This window comes from Gadus morhua, chromosome 18, assembly GCF_902167405.1.
Source record: "Gadus morhua chromosome 18, gadMor3.0, whole genome shotgun sequence".
In the NCBI taxonomy this organism is placed as follows: domain Eukaryota; kingdom Metazoa; phylum Chordata; class Actinopteri; order Gadiformes; family Gadidae; genus Gadus; species Gadus morhua.
The window spans coordinates 15,631,418-15,648,917 of NC_044065.1; the positions used below are offsets into that span (position 1 = coordinate 15,631,418).

At 45.9% G+C, this 17,500-nt stretch overlaps 3 protein-coding genes across 4 annotated transcripts in view; all 3 read left to right on the plus strand.

Moving 5' to 3' along the window:
- Positions 1 to 7,104, plus strand: part of ttyh2 (tweety family member 2) — a 45,951-nt gene extending 38,847 nt beyond the window's left edge. For both annotated transcript variants that reach the window (XM_030339669.1, XM_030339670.1), the window contains 6 exons: positions 1,031 to 1,123; positions 1,354 to 1,446; positions 1,837 to 1,979; positions 2,652 to 2,849; positions 3,461 to 3,539; positions 5,304 to 7,104. In XM_030339669.1, coding sequence (XP_030195529.1) covers positions 1,031 to 1,123; positions 1,354 to 1,446; positions 1,837 to 1,979; positions 2,652 to 2,849; positions 3,461 to 3,539; positions 5,304 to 5,384 — 687 coding nt within the window. In that variant the 3' untranslated portion in view covers positions 5,385 to 7,104. The remainder of the gene's footprint in view (positions 1 to 1,030; positions 1,124 to 1,353; positions 1,447 to 1,836; positions 1,980 to 2,651; positions 2,850 to 3,460; positions 3,540 to 5,303) is intronic.
- Positions 7,105 to 7,455: 351 nt separating this feature from the next.
- On the plus strand, positions 7,456 to 15,324 carry dnai2b (dynein, axonemal, intermediate chain 2b). Its single transcript, XM_030340999.1, has 13 exons — positions 7,456 to 7,570; positions 7,982 to 8,172; positions 8,469 to 8,630; positions 9,195 to 9,316; positions 9,558 to 9,700; positions 10,052 to 10,165; positions 10,543 to 10,682; positions 11,140 to 11,262; positions 11,466 to 11,689; positions 12,131 to 12,266; positions 13,288 to 13,434; positions 14,179 to 14,409; positions 15,130 to 15,324. The coding sequence occupies exons 2-13, from the start codon at positions 7,990 to 7,992 to the stop codon at positions 15,172 to 15,174; spliced, it is 1,770 nt and encodes a 589-aa protein (XP_030196859.1). The 5' UTR covers positions 7,456 to 7,570; positions 7,982 to 7,989; the 3' UTR covers positions 15,175 to 15,324.
- A 293-nt stretch (positions 15,325 to 15,617) lies between these two features.
- kif19 (kinesin family member 19) overlaps positions 15,618 to 17,500 on the plus strand; it is a 40,062-nt gene continuing 38,179 nt past the window's right edge. The window contains 2 exon segments of the mRNA XM_030340956.1: positions 15,618 to 16,188; positions 17,456 to 17,500. The exon segment at positions 17,456 to 17,500 is cut by the window's right edge and continues 36 nt beyond it. Coding sequence (XP_030196816.1) covers positions 16,069 to 16,188; positions 17,456 to 17,500 — 165 coding nt within the window. The 5' untranslated portion in view covers positions 15,618 to 16,068.

Here is a 17,500-nt window from a genome sequence, read left to right on the forward strand (position 1 = left end):
CAATTCTCCTAAAGTCAGTCTAGTTTTATTTATAGTTAACGGCAGGGTTTAAGAACTATTTAAGTCATTGATCTTAAATTTGGGCTAAATGAGTCAGCTGCGCTTAGATGTTTTGCGCTTAGATGTCATTTAAGAAAGGGGTTACCATAAGTGCCTGCTTGATTAGAATAAAGAGAGGAAGAAAATGCCGACGTAATATGGGGAGAAGATGGCAAGAATGTGGAGACCCATAGTGAAAATTGAATCGCTGGGATCACATGACGTTGTGGTTCTGATTCAATCAGTCGTATCTGAGAGCATGGACTTCAATATTCAGAGATGGAGGAGGGTCTGGTCGGATTGGCCAGCCACTCACAGCGTCGTGGGAAGCGATGAACACGTGCGTCAATCAGGCTGCGCTCAGTCACAGTGGAAACAGAATATTTTATAAAAGGCAAACATACTCATCGCCTCCCCCTTATTTGAATGATTTGCACGCTACAGCATACTGCACTCTACTGAACCACAGACTCCTTGGAAAATGTGCATTTGTGTGAGATAAGTGTTTTTATACACTTTATGGGACCACAGTGCATCGACTTTCCAGTTTAATGTTTTAAATTACTACAGCCCTCCGTGTGGGTTTAAGTAATGTGTGTCTGTGTGTGTGTGTGTGTGTCTGTGTGGATTGGAGGTCGGGTGGCTGGCTGTGTGTTTGTGTGTGTGTGTGTGTGTGTGTGTGTGTGTGTGTGTGTGTGTGTGTGTGTGTGTGTGTGAATGTGTGTCTGTGTGTGCAGACAGGGAGCTGTCACATACTTCTAGAAAAAACAAGCCTGAAGTTATTTAAAAGCTCATTAAAAAGCTAGAGCCCTTTCATAAGCTCGTCTGGTCATGTTTTATTTAGTGGCACATTAAAAAGTGTCTTTATAAGGTCAGCCCTTTCTAATTTCAGTCAATAAATAAAACAAACGTCCCCATGCTGTGTGTGCGCATGCCTGTTGCGCTCCGCAATATGAACATGTTCTAACGATGAATTGTTTATGTTGGTTAGTCTCTGACGGTGTTTCAGAGATCTCTGACCACCATGCAGATCCAGATCCAGGGCCTGCTGCAGTTTGCTGTTCCCCTCTTCCCCTCTGCAGAGGTACTAACACACATACATACATACAAACACACATACAAACACACACACACACACACATACAGTAACGCACGCACACAAATGTGCCGACACACACATTCATGCAAACGTACACATGCACACTCTCTCACAATTACGAAAAAAAAGAATGTGTATTGCTTACACTCGAACATACACGTCGACCTGTGACCCTGACCCCCTGCCGTAACCGGGCATGTTGTGTCCTGGCCCAGGGCGACCTCCAGGGCATCCAGAACCTGCTCAACTCCTCGGAGGCTAGCCTGCACCAGCTGACCGCCCTGCTGGACTGCAGGGGGCTCAACAAGGTGAGGCCACGCCCCTCTCCGCTCCTCACCAGCCGAGGCAGTGGGCCTGCCGGACGGCCGGCCCTGAGGCGGGCCGTGAACCACGTCAACAAGGGATCTAGTGGAGGGGGGAAGTGCTGAGGGGAGAGCCGGATAGGATGTGAGGGGGGCTAGGAGGTCTCAGGAAAGCAATCCAAAGAGGGTAGAAGAATGTGTTTGTCTTTGTCCACGTTTGTTTGTGTGTACATCTGCGTCCCGTCTGTGTGTGTGAATGTATCTACGCGTGTGTGTATCTGCATCCGTGTAGGTGTTTGTGTGTATAAATACATGTGTGTGTGTGTGTGTGTGTGCATATGTACGCGCGCGACCTCTGACCTTGAACCCCCCCCCCCCCCCCCCCCCCCCTACCAGGACTACCTGGATGCGCTGGTGGGCGTGTGCTACGACGGCGTGGAGGGCCTCCTGTACCTGTCTCTCTTCTCCATGATGGCCGCCTGCTCCTTCTGCATCATGCTGTGTGCCATTCCGCGGGCCTGGAGACAGATCGCCGCCAGGTCAGTCTGCCCCCGCCCCACTATCCATGGCCTCGGCCCACCTGAGCTCCCAAACACTCTCCCTGCCTACAGATATATCGTCAGCCAACACACAAACACACCCCGACCGCTGTGTAACGTGGACACGCTTCACACGGCTTCTATAAGCCCCCTTGTTTCTCCGTCGTAGAGTTCAGAGACACAATAGGAGGGATTTTCCCTGTGTTTGGATGAAACCGGCAGCAAATCTCTCCAGCATGGGTGTTCTTATTTATATCCATTCTGAGTTCCCAGGGTCAGGGATCTGAGGGGTTTGAGCCGGGGGATAAATGCTCCTGGTTCACCACAGGCTGGAGACAAGTGGTCAATTATCCATGATCCCCCCCACCACACACACGCACGCACATACAGGAACACACACACACACTCATGTAGAATCAGGCTAACACAGACGCACGCACATGTTGAAACAAGGACATACACACACACACGCGCACACATTAGCAGAGACACACGTACACACACGCACTGCGATGCACACACAAACAGAAACACTCACAAACACACACTCTGCATACACGCAAACATTTCCAAGCACAGAGTGAGAAAAAAACACACACGCAGACACAAACAAACACCCACAAACTTCTTAAGACACAACAATTCTGAAAAGGACTTTTAAACCCACCGCAGGGAGCGGGACTACGACGACATGGACGACGAGGACCCCTTCAACCCGCGGGCCCGCCGGGCCGGCCACGCCCCCAACCCCGCCCACCCCAACATGCACAGCTTCTGCAGCTACAGCAGCAGCATGGGCAGCCAGAGCAGCCTGCACCCCCCCGCCCCGCCCACCGCCCTCTCCAACGCCCCTGTCGCCCCCGACTACATGTGAGTAGGGTGTAGGGGGGGGATTGGGATTTCGGGGATATTATGTTGATGCACAACAGAAATGAAGGAGGGAGGTGTGTGTGTGTGGGTGTGTGTGTGGGGGTTCATGTGTGTGTGTGTGTGTGGGCGGGTTCATGTGTGTGTGTGTGTGTGTTTGTGTGTGTGTGTGTGTGTGTGTGTGTGTGTGTGTGTGTGTGTGTGTGTGTGTGTGTGTGTGTGTGTGTGTGTGTGTGTATGCAGGTTTGTAGGTGTTTGTGTGCAGGTGTGTGTGTCTCTATAAGTGTGTTTGTGTATGTCTGTCTCTGTGTAGGTTGTGTGTAGGTGTGTAGGTGTTTATGTGCGGGTGTCTGTGTGTGAAGAAGTAGAAGGAGTTACATGTACAAGACATACTTATTATCTGACAAATTGTAGCATCTGATGAATTCCAATGCAATCTATTGAAGCTTCAATTTGACTACCTCGGAACTATCCAAAGGTTTTGTTTTATTCAACACGCTCGTTGTGGCTTCATAAGGCAGGTGTGTGTTAGAGAGTGGGACTCACTAGCCCTACTTATCTGACCTCTCTCCTCTCCTCTACCCCCCCCCCCCCCCCCCCCCCCCCTCCTGTAGGAACCAGGTAGCTCTGTTTGGGGGGAACCCGCGCTACGAGAACGTGCCTCTGATTGGTCGAGGCTCACCGCCCCCCTCGGTGCGTTGGGTCCCGGAGGCAAAGTCCTTCTTGTGATGTCACTTCCTCCTGTACCTCTGAGCTTAACTTCAGTTCAGTTTACAAGAAATGTTATCTATATTTTATGATACATGTTTCGGAATTCAGAGAAAGAATGAATTATATAATGTACTTATGTAACACTTTATATACTTTATACTTTTATATGAAAGGTTTTTTTTGTCACAATTTGAATGGTTCACATACTTTGATGCTCAGTAGTCTTAAACATTTCCAAGGGCATTCCCCTCGATCTTTTGTTGGTAGTGTAAGATGCACCGCTGCACCGATTCTCTCCTCGCCTCGTTCCTGAAAGGAGTTCGACTTACGGAGATCATTAAAGAGACAGACACCGCTTAATAATTCACCACCAAACATCATCGCACGTCTCTTTGGGGAACCCAGAATCCCGAGGGAAGGCGTACGGGCGTCGCCGGAGGTCTTTTAGGCTCGCCTGAGTCTTGTTTGGGGTTCTCTGCTAAGAAGAATCCACCCTTCTCGCTGTGACACTTCTCCCATCTTTTCAGCAATTATTTTGTATTTTGATTAAATATTTAACATCCGCCTCGACCTAGGAGGCGACTGACTCGCTGGTATGTTGCGAGATTTGGATTTTCCTTTCTTCGTGTTTTGTAAGTCGGCATTCTGAATCGATTATTATTATTATCGATTATTAAGTTAGACTCTCATGTCTACCTGTAGGGCTCTGCATGAATCTCCGACACATTACAAATTTGAACTTATTCTTCTTTGCGGTTACTAGGAATAGTAATTTACATATGACCTGTCAGATTAGTGTCAACCAACCCTCTTGTTGAACTGAGCCAATGCGTGCCAAAACTATGCAAGTAATGTCTCATCCTTTTCCTCCTTTATTACAACTAACCATGGCATACAATTTTTTTTTAGCTAACAGCTTCTTTTATGTATGTTTTCTTTGTGTGTGTGTCACATCTTTGTTTGTTTGTATCTTTCTTTTCAATATTTTGCTCTCTTTTTTTAAATCCACTTTTGGAGGCATACTCTCAGCAATATAGAAACCGAGTAAGTCCACTTTACCCGCCTTTCACCTCCTTCTACAAAGAGAAAATCCCTTACTCTTCCTCTGATGCATCCTTTGGTTCACATTGATCTCTGTCCGGATGCTCCCATTCGTCTCCCTTCTTCGGCATGGTTTTGTTGCACAACGTCACAGTTCCCCCCACACCCTCCTCATTCCACAAGGTCTACTTCAACGAGGCCGGGGCGCCCCCTCGTGGTAAAGTGGTGATAGTGAGGTTCCAAAAGTACACCATGCTCATGTGGGACTCTATGTCGCCCCCTTTTGGTGAAAACGTGGTAGTGGTGCTCCCAGATACCAACAACCTGTGCATGAAGTCACAACTCCTCATTTTAATTCTATAGCTTGTAACGGCCAGGAGCTGAGCCTCTGGGCTTAGTGAGTGGTGCTATAGAATTCTAAATGTCCCTGGGCAATGTTACAAGTCACCCCCCCCAGATATGTGTTTCCATTCACTGTGAATGACGCGATTTCTTGACACACAGAGTTTCAACAGTTTTCTTACCTTATGTTGAACAAATTGTTTTTATTTACCTTTAATTAAGCGTATAAGCAGGCCTAGCCTAAACCGGTGCCAGGTGAAGGTTAAACTGGCACCTGGAAGCATCTTGTATGATTACAGGACAAGAAACCAACGTATGGCGTTTGTATTAACCTGTCTTTGTCTCCTGCCTCCTCCTCCGTAGTACTCCCCCAGCATGAGGGCTACCTATCTCTCCATGACCGAGGAACAGAGTAGACACTTTGGGAATGACTTCCGGGCATAGACTGTGCGTCCTCCTCCTCCTCCTCCTCCTCCTGCTCCTCCTCCTCCACCACTTTCCCAGTGCCTCCTCCTGCCTGCCTGCTTCGTGCCCCCTCCCCAACACAGAGACTCCTCAGCATGGGACCCCCCCAAAGCAGACAACGTTGTGTCCCCCTCGGGTCAAGCCGGCGACGTGATTGGAGGAACAGCCATCTCACGTTTTTGGAACAAAAGTTTTTTTTGACGTCCACGAAGAGCACCACTTGAACTCGACATGATTGTTTGCGTCGCCTGCGTTGGTCGGATTCTTCGGACCCGCGACTCACTTCTCAGAGACCCAAACACTTTTTACCACGAGATAAAAGCAACAGAAACGCTGATATGCTGGCGACTTCGCCCTTGATTGTCGCCCAGTGGCTTGCTGCTAGGACCAACAATATAGGAAAGGGTGTGCGAAGAAGGTCTGGGGTGAGGTCAAAGGTCAAAGGCTGCTTACTGTTTCCACTAAATAACCTGCAAGCTGGAAAGGGATGGATGACGGATGAGGATGAAAAGGTCTTTGACCGGAAGGGTGATTTCTTGAAATACTACTGATTCTAAACGGTGTCCATGAAATGAGATGGGGATGGAGAGAGAGCGTGTTTTTTTTTGCCTATTATTTCTATGATTCCTGTTATTATTAAGCTGTCCTTTTGACCCAGGGCCGATTCAGCAGTGAAAAGATGTTTGGTTCTCTGCCATAAAATTTGCCAAACGAGATTTATTTTCATTGTTTTCCGAAACGAATCATAGAGATCCCTTTGTTAGATTATATTTTAGGCGGATTAGATACGAAGCAAATATTGCAGAACGACAGAAGTGGGAGGTTTAACAGATAAACGTGCTTGGCAGCAACATGTGCGTATTTCCTGTGCGTTGTGATTGACCTGGGTTTTCTTTTGTGAAGGCACAAAAACAAACTGTAAGCATGTTGAAGATATATCCTAAGGTGTAGCTATCCTGTCAGTTGTTATAAATGTATTACAGATGTGCACACACATACCCCCGCCCGCACACACACACACACACACACACACACACACACACACACACACACACACACACACACACACACACACACACACACACACACACACACACACACACAAAGACAAATGTATTTCTTTTTGCTATCTCACACTGTAAATAACATTGACAGTACAACTATGGACTTTTGCCTTTTGTTGTATGAACATAATTTTATTTTAATTATCTGTGTTTGTCCCAGTGTCACTCTTAGTAATAATATAGAGTTGTGTTCTATTCTTTGGCCTAGTTTTGGTACACATTGCATTTTTGAGAACCCCCTGTATGATGTAATATATGATACAATCTCGTACATAAAGTACAACTAATACTAAATAATGCCAAATGTTTAACATGACTTTAGAAGTTGTGTTAATCAGACTATGATATAGGATGACCAAGATTTAGAAACTTAACCCAACTAATTGTATTGTCCTCAGTCTCAACTAAAAAAGCAATATTATCACATTGTTTGCCTTTGTTGTTCTCAAATTGATCTTAAACAGCTTACATGTGAATTTTGTAATTATTTTATTTTTTGATACAGTTGATTAGGTGTTATTTTTCCCCCATTGCATGTTTCACTGTCGCCTACCGCCATGGTGCCAGCATGGTGCTTAACTTTATGTGAGACGTCCATACATATTTGTGAACTGAATAAAAACAACTTTTTAGTAGATGTGTTTTTTTCCTAGATATCCCATATTCATCATCTTTCTCATGCTAATAACTACCTAATGGCAAATAATAATAATAATAATAATAATGTTTTACTTTGCTTGCCATAGTCTATCCTCGTAAGACCATGCTAATTTCGGGATTCACGTTTAGTTTTACTCACGAGGCTTGCACTGCACCGTTTTTCTTTTCTTATTTTTATTATTATTACAGAGAGATGTAGGCCTGGCTATAACTAAACCCCTCCGTTAAAAAACAAACTACAACCCCCCCGCTCCATGGGCTCACCCCATGTCTCACCCTCATCTCGTTTCTTACGTCAGGTGAAGCACTAGGGGCGTGCTCTCAAGGTGTTGCTAGGATACGGGAAACTCTTCCACCGAAACACTGTTCGCGTCGGAAAGTTTACAAGGCGTAACGCAGACTTCACGTTTAGCTGTCACCCCTTTCCCCGGGGACACTCAGGTCAGTTTAACACTCACAGTTTATATTTATGATGCATAACAACCGCCGGTGATAGCGACAGGGTGCTCCTACTGCTATTTGTAACCCCACAAGCAGACGACAATCCAGCTGAGAGTTCCCAACAACAGGGACGCATTAATTTGCTGTTCAAGACTCTGTTGCCAGATTGGGCTAGATTACCCTCCCAATCTGGCAACACTGGTTCAAGATGCAGACGTAACCATTAAATTGCTATTTATTTTTTTAAAGAATTAACGACTTTCATTAATACCCCCCCCACACACACACACACACACACACACACACACACACACACACACACACACACACACACACACACACACACACACACACACACACACACACACACACACACACACACACACACACACACACTTTCATTGCAATCAGATGACAACATGGAGATAGTCCATGTCTACACCAAGAAGCGCAGCGACTTCGGTCGGCCTTGTAACTTCTCTGACCGGCCCGCCGAGCTCCGCGTGGACATCTGTCCTGACCCTTCCCTGGGGGAGCCCTTCCTGGAACGAGACCCCTGTGATGTCCCACTGCAGTGCTCCCAAGACATGTCAGAGCATGAGGTAGACAAGTGTAGTCCTACAGCTCTTTCATTTAATTAATGAATTGAAATATGGTAAAAATGAGCAGACAACAGTCTGATTACATAACAATATAAATAAAAACAAAATGAATCCTATTTCTAAGAACGTATTTCTATGTCTATAGCATTGCTGAAAAAGTTATTATTCATGTTTGAGATTGACAGACCATACGTGGACATCCATTATGAGATAATAGTCTAGGCTAGGCACTATTCAAAACGTCCCTGCAACATGCTGTTATTCCACTCTACTCTATCCTACTGTGACCTTTCCAGGTGAACACGGACCGCTATGAGTCTGTGTCCTGCGGGATAAACCATGTTGAGGGGGGCTGGCCCAAAGACATCTATCCTCACGAGATGGAGCAGACCATTCGCTTCAGGAAGAAAGTGGAGAAAGATGAACACTACTGCAACACCGTTCTCCAGCTGGGCAGTGTACGTGCTGGGAATCGCTTCCACTGCCTGTGTTTGTTTGAGTCCTTTTACTTTATTTATTTAGAAAAAATACAGTTTGCAAACCTGCATGCAATTACTGACCGGATTATAAGGCTTTGAAACTACCACTGGTCAACAACATTTGGAGGCATTCCTCAAGAAAAATGAGTAGAACTAAATTAAGTAACTAAGAAGCTTTGTAGAGTGAAATGGACCCAACATTCATGCTTTGACGCACGATCCATGATAAGCCTGCAGTCATAGCTATGCATTCTTTATAGCGTGTCTGTCAGTCCAAAGGCTTTCAATTGTGTTTGTGTAATGGGCAAAAACGTGTGTGTGTGAGTGTGTCAGTGTGTGTATGTATGAACATGCACATGCATATGGTTACATGTGTGTGTATGAACATGCACATGCATATGGTAACATGTGTGTGCATGTGCTTGCTAGTCGTTGTGTGGGTGGATGTTTTTGTCTGTAGAAGCATGTCGGTGTGTAGGAAATAGAGAGTGAGTCATGCTGTCGATAGAGCTTCAGTTTCTTTCTTCTGTACTCTCACTGCAGGTCATGGAGCACTGCATCAAACAGAACAACGCCATTGACATCTATGAGGAGTACTTTGAGGACCAGGACTCAGTGGAGGACATGCAGGAGTGTCCCTCAGCCAAGACCATCAACATCTTTAGGTGCCCCCACCAGCCACCAACCACCACCCAACACCCACACATCCACCAACCACTCTGGCTCCAGCCGCAAAACATTTGTGTTTGTTAGTTTATTGCCAATAATTACATATAGTAATATCATTCACATTAAAGGGAAATTATTTCATCACATCAACATTTAACGCAGTGATATGTAAATATATATGAGTATATGAGATATGAGTACAAAGTCTCTTTAAACTTCTGTTCTTCTGTCTTTGAGGGACCCTAACAAAGTAAAGCGCACGGTAACCAGTATGTCATGGCAACCGGGCGGCTGCAGGAAGCTGGCCGTGGCTTACTCCTGCCTGGACTTCCAGAAGGCCACCAAAGACATGAGCTTTGACTCTTACATCTGGGACATTGGTAGGTGCTCCGACAGGTCATGGTTGGTACTGGAGGGGGGCGTTTCCCTTCTGCTCAAAGACACTTTCCTTCTATTAAAACTTTGTCGTAATCATGGGTTTCAGTTCCGACACTCCAAGCCAAAAGGTTCAATTCCCCTTCAACCAACCTGAAGGCATTCCTAATGGCATGTCTGTGAATTTGCTTGAAGTCGGTTTGGATGCTTCTGCAAAATTATAAATAGTAATAATCCTTAAAGTTAATATGACTAAGACTCAAGAGTGGGCTGTTTCTCCTTCCAATTTGATCCGTTGCGAGGACAGCAATTCAGAAGCCCTTTTAAATCTTTTTTTTTTATTCTTTTTTTTTCAGAGAACCCAAACAAGCCGGAGATGTGCATCAAACCCGTGGCCCCGCTGGTGTGTCTGGAGTACATCCCCACAGACTCTCACATCCTGGCGGGGGGGTGCTACAATGGACAGATCGGTGAGACCCACATGTGTATCATCATGTGCTGTGCTGAAACTACATGCTGTCTCGGATTCAGTGAGAGAATAATTTTGACGGGAAAATGGTTGCTACTATTTCTCATATATTGCAATCCATCGATAAGTGCTTATTTCCTTCACTGACAAAAGGTGTCTTTTATGGGCTTTGAAAGCATGACCTTCGGTATTTATCATACAAATGAATGGTGCACTCCCAGCAGGACAAAAGTGTTGTCGCTGTAGCGTGTATAACTTCAAGGTGAATATATCTTCATAAAAAACATTCTCCTTTCTCAAAGTATGTGTCTGTGTGTCTGTGTGTATGTGTTTGTGTGTGTTTGCACATGTGTATGTGTGTGTTGGACTCTTCCGCAGCCTACTGGGACACTCGCAAGGGCAGCCAGCCTGTGGACACGTCCAAGATAGAACACAGCCACCGAGACCCCGTGTACAAGATCATCTGGCTGCCGTCGAAGACAGGAACCGACGTGTTCTCCGCCTCAACCGACGGCCAGGTAAGCCAAGCTCTCACCGCCGCCTCTACAAAAGGTCCCGCCGTCACCTAATCCCTTCCTCAAACGGAGGGAGGAGGACACAACGGGGACACGGTGTGGCACAAAAAAGGCCACTTAAGTCCTTCATTTGGCCAGCGAAGTCCGATACGTTGCAAAAGGTCAGGCTGCACTCTCACTGGCCCTCCGCTGGTCAGTGGACCGCGTTATGTTACAATGCGGAGGGGAAGGTCAAGAGTTTACAGTGGAAAATACGCAAGGCCAACGTAGCACAGAGACGAGGGGAAAACACACAACTCGGATTTGAGGCTGAATCCCAGTAGAGCGAGCCGAGCATCGTTGACCTTGTGTTTTTCTTCTGAAAAGCAAACTATTCCTTGCGCCGAGCAGGCTTCCGGTGGCTGTAAATAGGTTTCAGGTATCTGAGCTCCTGGTGTCCTCTCTGTATCCTGCTCTCAAGGTGCTCTGGTGGGACACCCGTAAGATAAGCGAGCCCACCGAGAAGCTGATCCTGGACCTCAACAAGGAGGGCAACCTGGATAACGCCCTGGGGGCCATCTCCCTGGAGTTTGAGTCCACCATGGTGAGCCCCTCTAACCACAATCCAAGTATGAACGGGTTGAGACGTAGTATTGTGGAAATGTTAACTTCTGCAACATTTTCAAAGATGGCCAAATTTTCAAACTTCCCATATATTTAATGTGTGCCAAATTGCATTAATCGCATCTGGGATCAATCAATTCCGTTCTTAATTGTTCAATATATCTGTTTCTTTGATTTCCCCAGCCTACCAAGTTCATGGTAGGAACGGAACAGGGGATGGTGGTCTCTTGCAACCGCAAGGCAAAGACCCCCGCCGAGAAGATTGTCAGTACCTACAGCGGCCACCAGGGGCCCATCTACGCCCTGCAGAGGAACCCCTTCTTCCCCAAGAACTTCCTCACCGTGGGGGACTGGACGGCGCGCATCTGGTCCGAGGACATCAAGGACGCCTCCATCATGTCCACAAAGTAGGCGGCCAATTTAGCAAGATGTGTGTCTCGTTTATATGCCGAGGATACGCTGAAACAGTCAAATATATGACCTAATATACTTTTGTTGAGATGCATAATATAAAAAAAGGTGTGACATTGTCTTGTCAACCAGTTTCAGCTGACTACATTTCCCTTCTTTTTCTAAATATACTGACTCAAGGTTTATCTCGATCTATGTTTCATCTAATATAATGGCACTCCATCTAATGCTGGCTCTCAAATGATTGTCCATGTGACACTATCCAGCAGTACACAAACACGCACACACACACAAACACAAACACACACACACACACACACACACACACACACATACACACACACACACACACACACACACACACACACACACACACACACACAGGGAATTGGTGGCCCGGTTGTGGGTTTCTAATAGTCTCGGTTGTTTTTTTGCAGGTACCAGATGTCCTACCTGTCGGACGCCTGCTGGAGCCCCGTTAGACCATCCGTGTTCGCCAGCGTCAAGATGGACGGGACGCTGGACCTGTGGGACATCCTGTTCAAGCAGAACGACCCCACACTCAGCCTCAAAGTGAGCGCCTACCCATCCTCTCCACTATCACCAACACACAACACACTGTTGGCTACAAAAGCTTCCAAAGGATACAGCATAGTTGCCTAGGAGTCAGTAGCTCAGGAGGTAGAGACGTTGATTTGTGACCGTACGGTTGCTAGTTCTATCCTGGGCTCCTCTTAGCTGAGTGTCGAGGTATCCCTGAGCAAGACACCTCCTAACCCCTCCTGACGAGCTGGCTATTGCCTTGCCTGGTTGACACCGCCGTGAATGTGTGTATTATTGGTAGTCAGATGCTTTGGATAAAAGGGTCTGGCAAATGCCCTAAAATGTAATCAATCAAAAGGAATATGGCCCCAAACAGCCTCAAAGCCTGCAGTCAACAGTTTGTATCAGTGGTCGCCAACCTTTGACTTTAGGTGTACCAATAAATTGTCATCAGACCTTTGGTGCACCACCTCAAATGCAAACAGTAGAAAAATGTAAAAACACATGCAGTGGCTGAGCATGCATGCCAGATATAATTAGACTAAATTATAACTGCTAGTGGGAAACAGCGGAAAGAAAGAGCCAGCACCTCTACAATGGAAAACATATGATGGAATGCATAAAGCAACACTATTTTAAAATGAGAACAAGCCATAACACTACATTTATTTATAGTATATAAATAAATACATTTATATCTGCTTTATCAAGATTTACCTGTAGTACCCTTGCATTTTACCACTGGTATGCGTAATACAGGTTGAAAACTGGTATATATATATATATATATATATATATATATATATATATATATATATATATATATATGTATATATATATACACACACCTACACAACTGAGAATGTTGTCAGGAGACCACCAAAGGTGTTGAACTGAGAACCTCTGCAATCAGACCTCATGTATAACATGGGGCTCGGAAGGTCAGGTGTGTCTCGTTGCCCTGAAGGGGGGGACTGGCTGAAAAATAACCTTTTTCTTTGGAATACTCTAACACATCACTTCCAATGTCTTGTGCTGGTGCCCGGGTCAGGTGTGTGACGAGGCTCTCTACAGCCTCCGCATGCAGGAGAACGGCCGCTTCCTGTCCTGCGGCTCCCAGCTGGGCAACACCACGCTGCTGGAGATCTCCCCCGGCCTGTGCATCCTGCAGAGGAACGAGAAGAGCCTGGTGGCTGCCGTAAGACTCCTCTGATCACCGCCTCTGGTGTTCTGACTTTGTTGTGTGGTCATCATCCATGTGACCTTTTCACAGTAGTGGAGAACCACAGGTGTCTCTCACCGCACTAATGATGAGGCTGCTCTTTCCCAATCCCATTTCTACCCCTTCCCCCTTCCCCTTACCCCTCCCCCTTGTTTTGAAGGGGTAAGGGGTAAGGGGTAGAAATGGGATTAGGCCTTAATGGTCCAGGGGACGGGCAGTGGATTCAACTAGTGTCTACTGACCCGTGCGCTGGTTCCTTAAAGTAGCAGAGCCATCATTAGCAGGTTGATTGACACCTGTGTTTTTCCTTACGCCTTTTGCAAAATAAGTCAGTTGGATTCATTTTGTGGAGGCTTTTATCTTCACTGACCTAGAGTGAATTTGGATACTGATCATTTTGTGATAAGCAAAAGCCTCAGGCTATAATAATATTAGGTGACAAACAAAATGTTGCCTTTTATTCATTTGCTGTTTTAAGGACAAAACAATTTTTTGGGGTTGATTTAAGGACAAATCTAACTTTCGAAGCTGTACCCAACTCACAGAGACATACAAAGCTGAAACCTCAGTGCAACCAGCCTTATTAACAAGACATGGGCCCAAAGGCCACCTCGATTCTTAAAGTACTTAACAAGCAGAGCAGATCCTGCAGTGCGAGTCCCAGGACAGGGGGAGAGGTCTTGGTTGGGGGGGGACCAATTGCCTTCGCCTTTCTCCCAGATGTTTGAGCGGGAGACCAAGCGGGAGAAGATCCTGGAGGCGCGGCAGAGGGAGTTGCGTCTGAAGGAGCGCAGCCGCTCGGAGCAGAGCAAGGATGAGGACGCCGGCGCCGCCCGGGAGGGGGACGGCGAGGAGACGCCCGAGGAGATGATCGCCCGCGCCGAGGCCGAGTTCTTCGAGGTGATCGACGCCGAGCTCAGGAAGAAGGAAAAGGAGGAGGAGAAGCAAAGGGTGAGGTTCTCTGAGGGTCTCGGGGGGGGAGGGGGGGTTTGGAGGGTCCGCATGAGACACGTCACGGTCCATAACGTCTCACGAAAGCTCTCCCTCAACGTCCAGGATGTGCACGTTTACTACCTGTCCATACATTAATATGACTGCAAGCTACACGCCACGTTAAATATAGATGGTTAATATACAACTCATCATATAAATACAAATATCTTTTCAATTCCTATTACTGTCCCCCCTCCCCCCCCGCTCCTGGCAACAGAATGAGTCACGATATGCGTCGAAGGTGATCCTGGAATGAAGTGTGCAGTCCGTCCGTCACCCACTGTGGCTCCTTATTCCTTTGTGACAAAAATAAACCAATCGATAAAAGCCAGCGGCCTTAGTGCGGCAGATGCCGACCCCGCAGACGCCATCACTGCCCCGCTGTCCCGCGTCCCTGGCTGGGTGGACGTCACCAGTGGTGATGTCACCAGTGATGACGTCGCTGTTATCAGTCAGAACAAAGGCACGCCTGAGTTTTTTTGTTCCAAGACAAAACGCTCGGGCCTGCCTCCGGGAGATAAAGGCTCTGGCCTCTCCTGCAGCCCAATACTTTGAGGCATCTCATAGAAATAGCAAGCCCTAAACTTCACTATTACAATTGGATTTATGGGGAGGGTGCCACAGCAGTTGGTCCCACCTATTTAAGTCTTATTTATGCTTTGCTTCTTTTCATTTCAGGAGAAAGATGTCTGTGAAGAGAAACTAATCATGGAGGAATCCTAAAGATACCCAATGTGTCCAGAATCCTAACCATATTCTTCGTCCACAATGTCCCATTTAAGGAATGTTCATTCAGCTTTGTTTATGTAAAGTATTAAAAGTGTGTGCATCACACCTGGGAAATTCTCAATAAAATATAAAATGCAAGTGTAATAGTGCTTTGAACTTTTTGTCTTTGAACATATTGGTCACATAGGTAGGCCTAGAATAATTGGTGGATATAATGTATATTGCATGTAACTGCAATGTAGTGGTAATATCAGTATAAATATTTTTTTTTATTTAAAACAATCAATAAAAATTAAAAAAAAATCTATAATCGAGTGTGTTGGCGCGACACTATTCAAAGGTGTCTCCAGCAGAGGGCGTAAGAGCGTCGAGAGAAGAGCATTGGAGCTGCTCTAGTGATTTCTTCACCGGAGAGCCTTCGCCGCTGTTGTACACCGCGGATCTCCAGGGACAACACGCACACGAAATACACCAGTCGATTGGCTGCCAAACACAGAATGGACTAGCCGGGATAACGGGTAGAGCAGGTGAACTGTTGAACCGTCGTGCCTGCTATTCACTCTGTCTGCCTCTAGATGTGTTGTTTCGATGATTAGTCCCATCGAGCAATTCAAATAGTTTAGGATAAGGAGAGAAGGTTATTTCAAGCGTTATCCGCCAGCCAGCTTCTCTACGTGCTGTTTTTTTCTTACCGTTCTGCAACTCGCTCTACTGGAAGAAGGCAGTGTTCAAGACTTTTAATAGCCGCGTTTATTATCGTGCTCGTGTTATATCGACAGGAGGACAGCCTTACAAGTTCACCACTAGAAGCCTTGGAGAGGGTGAGCAACAGGTGTATTGTTCTGCAGCGGACCCTGCAGGTGTCATCAGTCAGCAGGATGCGGGACTATGAGGGTCCCGTCGTCCACCATTGACCGCCCCCCTGCTGTATCTAAACCCGGGTCGAGGACCCTCTCCCTGGACTCCAAGATGAAGGACACAGGGGAGACAAAGGACCACCAATTAACCGTGAGTTGAGCAATACTTTCGATTGTTACTTACTTACTTACTTACTTAAGTATATGTATGTAAGTCCCGTTTGTATTCACCTTAAAACCGCTTCTGCTTTTTATTGTATTTCCTTTATTTGTATAATTGTTTATATTTTGTTTATCTATCATAGTGCAGGCAAACATATAGATTATAAATGACCATGCTGGTCTGCACAGTATATACTGTGGCCCATATCTGAATAATTCACAGTGTTGCCATGTCAGTTGCCTCAACTTTGCATCAAGGCCTATGCAATGCACCACACAATGGCTCTCACTCATTATTTTCTCACCCTCCACTTGAACTGAACGTTTTGTTCAATTGGCTGCTGTTTGGACTATTGTTGTAACTGATACCGCACCTACTTCTGCAGTTCACATTTCATCTGTTCATAAGTTTATGAATTGTTGGATGATGTGACTGGCCTTTTTTGTTCTGTTTGAGGTTACATTAACCACTGATTGTAATTGGGTTAACATTGTGGTTATGATCTAGTTTTTCCAATGTTTGCATATTCTAGTTAAATATCCCTGAAGGAATATACAATTCTAGACGATAGACTAAGCAATATTAAGCGTAACTATTGGTGACTGATATAGGGGATCAAGCTAATGTCGATTTGAGGTTAATGTATTGTGATATGTTGATGTATTCCCATGCTTTGCTTTCCTATCGTCTATCAGCAATTATTCATGAATCAACAACAACTTCTTGATGTTGAGGCAGCAATGCTGAATGTTGGAAAATGTCTGTTGTGTCATTTCCCTCTTGTGTCCCCTGGGCAGGTGATGACGGCATTCAGGTTAAAATAGGTTTAATGAGATCAAAAAAAAACCTTGATAGACTGAATCTATTTCCCTCGCGTGCAACTTTAGCATAAACATAGCCCCTTACATTGAATCTCCCAGGCATCGGGACACAGATTGCCAAGTCCATTATCCTAGAAAATAATGATTTCATGCTTTGATGGAGATGGAAGTGCTATTTTAATTACATCATTTCCTTCCATATCGATCCATTCATTCAATATGAAGTATCTTATATTCAAGATATAGACCAGTTCATTCCGAAGTAAAATTGTTATGTTTATGAACCTTTTTTTCCTTTTGTGTTACCTTCTTCGTGAGGTTCCTTAAATGATATCCACACAAAACAATTAGACTGCGAATGGCAGGAGGGACCTGCCATGTGTGTTGACATGTGGGGTTGACTGAGCTCTGATGCAACGCTCTGTGGCCCCAAGGTTGCTCTGAGGATCCGGCCCTTGAGCGAAGCTGAGCACGAGGAC

What these genes read in the sequence shown, in the direction of transcription:
- dnai2b (XM_030340999.1), top strand. Translation starts at nt 7,990, where the DNA reads ATGGAGATAGTCCATGTCTACACCAAGAAGCGCAGCGACTTCGGTCGG. An exon ending in CTCTTACATCTGGGACATTG is followed by an intron (nt 9,701 to 10,051) that starts GTAGGTGCTCCG and finishes TTTTTTTTTCAG; the next exon opens with AGAACCCAAACAAGCCGGAG. An exon ending in ACCCCACACTCAGCCTCAAA is followed by an intron (nt 12,267 to 13,287) that starts GTGAGCGCCTAC and finishes TGCCCGGGTCAG; the next exon opens with GTGTGTGACGAGGCTCTCTA.